This window comes from Dasypus novemcinctus, chromosome 27 (genome assembly GCF_030445035.2).
Source record: "Dasypus novemcinctus isolate mDasNov1 chromosome 27, mDasNov1.1.hap2, whole genome shotgun sequence".
Classification (NCBI taxonomy): Eukaryota; Metazoa; Chordata; class Mammalia; order Cingulata; family Dasypodidae; genus Dasypus; species Dasypus novemcinctus.
In genome coordinates, this window is record NC_080699.1 from 31,046,188 (window position 1) to 31,055,503 (window position 9,316).

Sequence of the window (9,316 nt, forward strand, 5' to 3'; positions counted from 1 at the left end):
CTACTATAGAACTGTTCTGACTCTAGCAATGGAAGAAATTGTTTCTTTGATGTGGAGACGGTGGCCACAGGAGTTGCTGAGGGCTAGGAGAGGGAGGAAGAGGTGTGATATGGGGAATTTTGGGGACTTGGAGTTGTTCTGAATGATACTTCAGGGACACATGCCTAGGACGTTGTATATTCTGCCATAACCCACTGGATGGACTGGGAGAGAGTGTGAACTACAATGTAAACTGTGGTCCATGTGGTGTGGGTGGCAGTGCTCCAGGGTGCTTTCAACAAATGCAATGAATGTGCCTTACTGATGAAAGGGAAGGTTGATGTGGGGTAGCAGGGGTGGGGTAGTGAGTGGGATATATGGGAACCTCTTATGTTTTATAATGTAACATTTTATATGATTTATTTATCTTTTTAAAAAAGACAATAAATAAACAAAACAAAAACAGAATGTCTTGTAGAGAGGCAATTGGAAAGGCTTTTCTGTCAAACTCAAAATATGCACATTCCTAGAGAAGTTTGATTTCAGATTGTCAGTCAAAAAGAAAAAATTACTACAATTTTTTCGTAATACTGATCATTTCCTGTGCTAGTGAGGCTGAGTATTTTGGGGAAAGGACCCTTTGATGAGGCATGTTACTATTTTCATAGTAAGATGTGTATTTTAATAAGCCTTTTATATATTACGCTAGTATCTTAATTTTGTTGGAGCCAAAAATTATACTTATTCATATTAATTAAAAATGGTAGAAAATAGGGCTCCACAAAATCTTCTTGTTTTGTGTGCTACACATAAAATAAACTGCCCATTATTACTTTCATTGTAATTAGGGAACAATGCGCCTCAAAAAATATGCCAGTGCACACAGTTAAGTGTTTGTAATTTCTATGTACATCAGAGTCATCATGAATTTTGAAAGCTTTGAAAAGTCTGGTGTTTAAAAATTGCCTTAAAATACAAAAATCCTTGTTAAAAACATTACTTAAATCTGATTAAAATTACTATGAGAGAAAAGCAACAAGTATTTATATATATTATAACATTTATCTCACCATTATACTTGTTTTGAAAACTCTGACTCCTCAAGCAGACTCTGAATGCATAGTATCTGCTTCTCTTCTGTTGGCTATGTCCACTAAATTGCCTGGTTAAATAGTCTAATTGGTTTGGATGTTGCTCTGCAGCACATATTTAAAGTACCACATATCAATAAAGACATAAAATTACGCATGTATTTTCAATGTGTAAATTCTTGGTACTTAACCCAAAATAGCATGTGAATTGCATACATTGCACATTTGTTGTGATCTGAGGATTATATTATATTCACCAGTACTCCATGGTGGATTTTTATTATATTTAACTAAAATTGTTTAAATTCGATCCTCATTATTTTATTGTTATGTCTTTCAAGTCTCTCTTCTTTTTTATAAATCAATTTTATCATACACCGTAAACATCCAAAGTGTACAATCAATGACTCTTGGTATAACCGTTGAATTGTGCATTCAACACCCCAGTCAACTTGAAAACATTCTCATTGCTCCAAAAAGAAAAATCCCATGCCCCTAAAACCCCCTTGTTATTGACATTTAGTATTGGTATGGTATGTTTATTTCAATTGATGAAAGAATACTACAACATTACTGTTAACCTGGGTCCATATTTGCCTTAGTTGTTTTTTCCCATATACTACCCTATTATTAACACCTTGTAATAGTGAAATATATTTTTTTAAGTTCATGAGAGAACATTCTTATATTTGTACTATTAACCATAGTCATCATCCACAACAGGGTTGACTATGCTGTACTGTCCTATGTTTCATCCTCCAGCTTTCTTTCTAGTGAAATACATGTCCCTAAACCTCTCCTTTCAACCACAGTCATGCCTATAATTCAGCACTGTTAATTATACTCACAATAATGTCCTTCCATCTCCTCAATTCATTTCCAAATATTTACAATCTAATTAAAAATTCTGCACAAATTAAGTATCGGCTCCCCATTCTTTACCCTTATTCTGTCTCCTGATAATCTTTACACTAGATTTTAATGCCAAGAGTTTGCTTATTATAATTAGTGCCTCTGAATGAAACCATACAATATTCTTCCTTTTGTGTCTGGTTTATTCCACTCAGCATAATGCCCTCAAGATTCATCATATTGGCAATGCATCAGAATGGAATTCCTTCTTACAGCTAAATAATATTCCATACATACACACTTAACACAAACACATTTTGTTTGTCCATTCATTGGTTGATGGTGACTTGGGTTGTTTCCAATTTTTGGCAATTGTGAATAATGTTACCATGAACATTGATGTGCAAATGATGTTCGCATACCTGCTGTCAGTTCTTCTGATTATATACCCAGTAGTAACAGGATTGCTGGAGCATATGGCAATTCCATACTTAGCTTTCTGAGGAACTGCTAAACTGTCTTCCATAGTGGCTGCATCATTCTGCATTCCTGTTTACTTATTATGGTAAATTTTATTTAACACATAAAGAAAAATACTGCATACTATTAGATGAAAGTTATTATCTATTGCTTTACTTATTAATGAAGCTTATTATGAAAAAAGGATAAGTGATTATAAATTTTATTATAAAGTATGTTCCAAGGAACATTTTTCTTAATTCTGTCTCAATATAATAATAACATCTTCAAGAGACAGGGTATAATTCCTTTATTTCCACAGTGCTCCTATTGCTTTATATATTTAAAATTTTAGACCTTCTGGGTAGAGAAGAAATAGCTATTGAATTGGACTATATTTGTTCAATAACAATAATAAAATGTTTATAGTTATAAGTAATACTTAAAATACAATAATAAAAATAACTACTGTCAGAGGCAATTTTGGAGTTTAATTTTTTTTCTGTCAATATTTCACCAGTATAATGCAATATTAGTAGTTATAAGCATTTCCATCACTATTTCTTTTATTGTCCATAACTTCACACAGCCACTGAGGGCCCTTAGGTATGGCACATGTCCTTTCAGCACATTTGTCTTAATTCTGTCTCAATATAATAATAACATCTTCAGGAGATGGTATAATTCCTTTATTTCCACAGTGCTTCTATTCTTTATACACTTAAAATTTTAGAGCTCAGGGTAGAGAAGAAATAGCTATTGAATTGGACTTTATTTGCTCAATAACAATAATAAAATGTTTATAGTTATAAGATACTTAAAATAAAGTAATAAAAATTAATAATAAATAAGACAGAGGCAATTTTGGAGTTTAATCTTTTTTCTGTCAATATTTCACCAATATAATGCAATATTAGTAGTTATAAGCATTGCCATCACTATTTCTTTTATTGATCATAATTTCATATAGCCACTGAGGGCCCTTTGGTATGGTGCATATCTTTTCAGCATGTCTTCTAATTTCTAGAGTACTTAATTTACTTTCTGGGAACTGAAGCTATTACAGTAACATCCTTATCCTGAATTCAGCCATTTCTTCATGCTCCCCTGGTTCCTTTAACTGTAAAATTGTATTTAGAAGCCAAGATCTGAGCACGGGCATACCTGTTACTATTGGAATGGTTTTGCTTCTAGGATCTCTGCATGACAGCTAGGAAATACATGCATTTATACACAGATCATATCTCCTATCAACTTCTATATACATTCATGTGTATATATATATATAAACATATGAGTGAAGGATGATACCTTGATTCTAAACCAATACCACCATGTTAATTCTATCCCCATTCCTTTTTTTATTTATAAGAAACCTGGCTTTTTATTATCAAAAAAGGGTTTATAATTTATCTACTTACCTGCTCAATTTATTTACAGTATTAATACTTATTCAATTCTAGTAAAGTAGTCTCATAATGGCTAGCTCATAGCTCTGTTAAAAGTTAATTTAGTAACTAGAGTACAATATTTGTTTATTTTTCTTTTTGTCAGTATCCTAAGAATACATGTTAATATAATGTTTTTCCTGGTCATTTGCTTATTCATTTTACCCTGTTTCTATTAGTATGATTATGAATTCATAGTACAGTTAAGTTTATTATTCCTGTTGGCATTTAATTTTGGGTTTTCTAAAATTTATTTTGTAATTATTCATATTTTTTGAATATATAAAACATTAAACTGTTTGTGAATACCTAAACAATGCAAGGAGGAATACTCAGATGTATAATTAGTTTAAATCCCAATTTTTTCTCCACATTTTCACCTACTAACCATACTAAACATCTTCATTAACTTCAGATGTAGCTTTTCTGTGATTCTTTGGCAAAAAAAAAAAATATATATATATATATGTGTGTGTATATATATATATATATATATACAGAGAAACAATTTCACATTTTTTCCTTTATTTTCTTTTAAATATTACATTCAAAAATATGAGGTCCCCATATACCCCCTACCCCACCCATGCCACTCCTCCTCCATCAACAAACTCTTCCATCATTGTGGCACATCCACTGCACCTGGTGAATACATTCTGGAGAACCGCTGCAGCACATGGACAGTGGTTCACATTGTAGTCCACACTCTCCCCCAGTCCACCCAGTGGGCCACGACAGGACACACAACGTCCAGCATCCATCCCTGCAGCACCACCAAGGACAATTCCAAATCCTGAAAATGCCCCCACACCACATCTCTTCTTCCCTCTCCCGACCATCAGCAGCCACTGTGGCCACCCTCTCCATATCCCTACTACAATTTCTTCCCTTACTAATCACAATAGTTCCCCAGCAGAACACCAGTAAGTCCACTCTAATCCATACTCTATTCCTCCATCTTGTGGACCTGGGATGGTTATGTCCAGTCCCCCTCTACATCAAGAGGGGGTTTATATTCCACATGGATGATGGATGCAATTCTCCTGCTTGCAGCTGTAGGCACTCTTGGGTCCCTGGTGTGGTGGTTGACCCTCTTCACCTCCCTGTCATCTGGCCAGGGTAAGTCCAAGAAACCAGAGGGTAGGAGCCACAAGTCTGCTGAGGCCCAGGGCTTGGCCATCACATGGACAGTTCAGAGATTCGGGTCTCCTGAGTATACACCAACCCAAACGCCAAACCACAGATCTGGTAAAAGTGACAGAAGAGGCATGTGTAGAAAGGTTATATCTGAGTCCAACTCCATCACACTCAGGAATACAAACTCCAAAGTAGGGCCAACTGACATGGCCCTGAACTCCAGAGCCATCTGCCTTGACCATAGAACCTGTGGGTTGCTGCAGCCCTCAGGAGAACCGCGCCTGGATTTCCATCTACCTTGGCTGTCTCTGGGACCCTGCTGAAGCATGCGTAAGCATCACCCCCTGATGACCTCCAAACTCTTTTTTGAAGACTCTTAGCCATATAAACGCACTTGTCCTTTCCATTTTCCCCTTTTTATCCAAAGTCAAAAAGCAGTTTTTAATACCTGATACTACATGTAGGCTGGGATATTCTGCAGGTCTGAGCTGACCTCTTTGTTCATGGTCTTTTTGTAGTTACATCATCAGCTGGTGCTTGGTAGTAATCCCTCAGTGCCAGGGAGGCTCATCCCTGGGAGTCATGGAGTCATGTCCCACACTGTGGGGGAAGGCAGTGCATCTATATGCTAAGTTTGGCTTAAAGAGTGGCCACATTTGAGCAACATGGAGGCTCTCAGGAGGTAACCCTTAGGCACCCCACAACTATAGGCCTAGTTCATATTTCAGGCACATAGGTTCATAATCAGAGCCATGGAATGATATTTCCTGGAAAGTACTTATATCTATTCTGATCATTTAGTATAAATGGGATCATACATTCTGAGGTCTCTTGTTTCTTATTTCTTTCATTATGCATAATGTTTTAAAGTTCATTTGTGTTATCACATGCATCAGTACTTCTTTCTTTTAGATGGCTCATACATAAATTGTTTGTATGGTTATACACCATTTTGTCTGTTCATTCATTAGTAGATGGCCAATAGTGGTTTCCACTCTTTGGGGTATTATGAGTAATGATGATGTGAATATTTGTGTTCACATTATTGTGATTGTGTGAACATGTTTTCAGTGTTCTTAAGTATATTACCTAAAGGTGAAATTGCAATGTAATATTGTAACTTTATGTTTGACTTTTTATGGAACTGTCAAACTGTTTTCCAAAGTGGCTGCTTCATCTTATATTCCCATAAGCAATGTTTAAGTGCTTCTTGTGTAATTGCATTGGCTAATACTTCTAGCACAATGAATAGTTATGGAGTTACTGGGCATCTTGGCTTCTTCCTAATCTTAGCATAATATCTGCTGGATTATTTGTCCCAAGTGCAGAGCTGCACTTTCTAATAAATGGTACTGTAAGTTGATATCTTGTTATTCAATTTTTCTTGTAGAAGATTTGGCCTGATATGGGAATATACAAATTTCTGGCCTGGGGCTAATAGAATGGCTGGCTGGTTAGGGTACTGAATGCCATAGGAGTAAAATATCAGCTATAGTGTATATGGAAATATTGTACTGTTCATGAAGTTTAAAGAGTAAGCAAGTACAAGAGAACATCTCAAACTTTGCCAGTTTTGAGTCCCACGGAATGCTAAAAAAATATCTGGCCCTAAGGTCCAGCACTACTGGAATCTAATGTGTAGATCACAGGGATATGTACATCATATAATATACAGATAAGTCACCAGAACAAAGTATTTTCATGTCCAAAAAGTCTTTAGTGTCCCTGTTCAGAATCTCTGTACATACATATATATATATATATGTGTGTGTGTGTGTGTGTGTGTGTGTGTGTGTGTGTGTGTATATATGGAAGAGAAGAAATGTAAGAGGTGCTGAGAGTTATCAGGCTCTTTTCATGTGCCAAACATTGTCCAAATATTTTCTGTAAACTATCTCATTTACTATCCAGTACAGCTCTATGAGGCAGCTCTTTTTTAGCCTCCTTTTATAAAGGTAAAGGTTCAGATGTGTTCCAAAACTTCTCTAAAATATCACAGGAGGTGGAGAAGTATGCATTGACCTCAGTTTTTTTTTCAACATCCAGTCTTTTTAACAACTTTCTTACATCACTTTATTGAGTTGAAATTCATAAGCATACGTAGTGTTAAAGTAGTGATCTAGTATTTTTTTCATGCATTCTTGGAGACTAGTAGGAAAGTATTAGAAATGTCAAGTCAGTATGCCCCTGGAACTTCTTCTTTAAGAGATATGCTTAGGACCCATGTGATACTGAGAAGAGACAAAAAGGGGCGAAGGATCACTACCCTTGGAATTAAGAATTCTTCATGTGAAACAGAAGCTGAGTCCCAGAGGATCCAATCATAGGTCTATGATACAGGATGCAAACACAGGTTCTGTAATTTCTACCCTCAAGAGGCTCATCAGACTTGGGAGGAATCATGTGGGAGAGGATAACTCTCTGCACTTCTGATCAATATACCCAGAACTATAGTACATGACATTCCTACTGATTGATTGGGAGGCTCATATAAGGTGTTGTTTTACTCTGCTAGTGAAGAGGACCTTCTGGGCAAATTCTCAAGTAGTAATAATGGTACATTCCCCATAATACCTCTTCTAGAATGTCAAAGATTGAGGACTATGCTGATGGCTAGTGCTTCCTTCATCATCAGAGACTTTGTTCCCCTTAGGACATTGGGGAAGAAGGGTCCTTCAGACTCAGCAGCATCGAGGGCTCCAGCAAAGAAAAATCATCCCTGAATTACTAATTTCCTTCCAAATCCACAACTTTATAAATCAAGAATTCTTGGAAAATATGCCAGATGTTGACACAAATCTGGGAGAATCCTGTGTCAGAAGGAGAAAATGCTGAGACATTAGAAGTCTACCAGCACTCTACTCTGCACAGTGACCACAGGCTGATAGGGGAAGACAGAAAAGATGCAAGGACCGCCTGGACTCTGAAGCCTGGGGAGTCTCTTCAGGAAATCAGGCTCCAGGATGCCTTGCTGTGTGTTTTCAGACAACTATCATCTTGTAAACCAGCAGATCCAGATATACCATTGAACACAAAACCGGAGGGAAGATTGCTAATGTCAATTTTACTCCTGCTCCCAGTCTGGGTTAAGTGAATGGCTGTGAAAAATGGCTCTTTTGTGACTGAGTTTATTCTAATGGGATTTACAGACCAACCTCAGATCCAGCTCCCCCTGTATCTTCTGTTCTTGGTGATCTATGTGGTCACTGTCATGGGTAATTTGAGCTTAATTAATCTTATTTGCCTCAATTCTCATCTTCACACCCCCATGTACTTTTTCCTCTTCAATCTGTCCTTCATTGATCTCTGCTATTCGTTTGTCTTTACCCCCAAAATGCTGATGAGCTTTAATTCAGAAAGGAATATCATCTCCTTCACAGGATGCATGACTCAACTATTTTTCTTCCTCTTGTTTGTCAACTCAGAGTGTTATGTGCTGACAGCCATGGCCTATGACCGCTACGTGGCCATCTGTAATCCCCTGCTATACACAGTCACCATGTCCCCACATGTCTGTTCTCTGTTGATGTCTGCTTCATACATGATGGGACTAGCTGGTGCTCTGGCCCACACAGGGTGCATGATCAGGCTGACATTTTGTGATTCCAACCTCATCAACCACTATATGTGTGACATTGTCCCCCTACTCCAGCTCTCTTGTAGCAGTACCTATGCCAATGAGCTCATGGCTTTCATTATTGTGGGCACAGTTATCATAGTATCTAGCCTCATTATCTTTACCTCTTATGCTTTGATTCTTTTCAACATCCTTCACCTGTCATCAGGTAAGGGCTGGTCCAAAGTCTTCAGCACCTGTAGCTCCCACTTAATAACTGTTGGCCTTTTCTATGGATTTGGGCTGCTCACTTATGTCAAGCCATCATCTTCTGTATCTTTGGGAGGGGAGAAGTTTTTCTCAGTGATTTATACCAATGTGGTGCCCATGCTGAACCCCTTTATCTATAGCCTGAGGAACCAGGATGTCAGACTTGCTCTGAAGAAAACCCTAAAGAAAATAAGAAATAGAGCAGAACTTGTGGTGCTGCCTTAGTTTCTGCCTCCATTTGTGCACTTTTTGCTGCTCTTCTTTACCTTATTCTTTTGCTTATCCTCTTTCTTTCTTTCTAAAGTCATCTGAAGAGTTTTCAGTCTAACGTCTTTTCTCACTTTTTGAGAAATCATTTATTCTTTCAATGTGTCCATTTTATTTCTCCATTTTGTGTCTTAGAAAAAAAGTAAATTGTGGCAGAGAATGTGTCCCACATTCTTAACAAATACTATTGAAAGCTAAGTCTCCTATCTTGTTCTCTAGTTGAGGATATGATTCTGTGACTTGATAAAAGTCACACA

The 9,316-nt window shown here is 37.0% G+C and overlaps 1 protein-coding gene across 1 annotated transcript; it reads left to right on the top strand.

Moving 5' to 3' along the window:
- The first annotated feature begins 8,051 nt into the window (after nucleotides 1-8,051).
- On the top strand, nucleotides 8,052-9,017 carry LOC101411459 (olfactory receptor 8C8-like). The gene has a single exon (XM_023583933.3). The coding sequence runs from the start codon at nucleotides 8,061-8,063 to the stop codon at nucleotides 9,015-9,017; it is 957 nt and encodes a 318-aa protein (XP_023439701.1). The 5' UTR covers nucleotides 8,052-8,060.
- The last annotated feature ends 299 nt before the right edge of the window (nucleotides 9,018-9,316 follow it).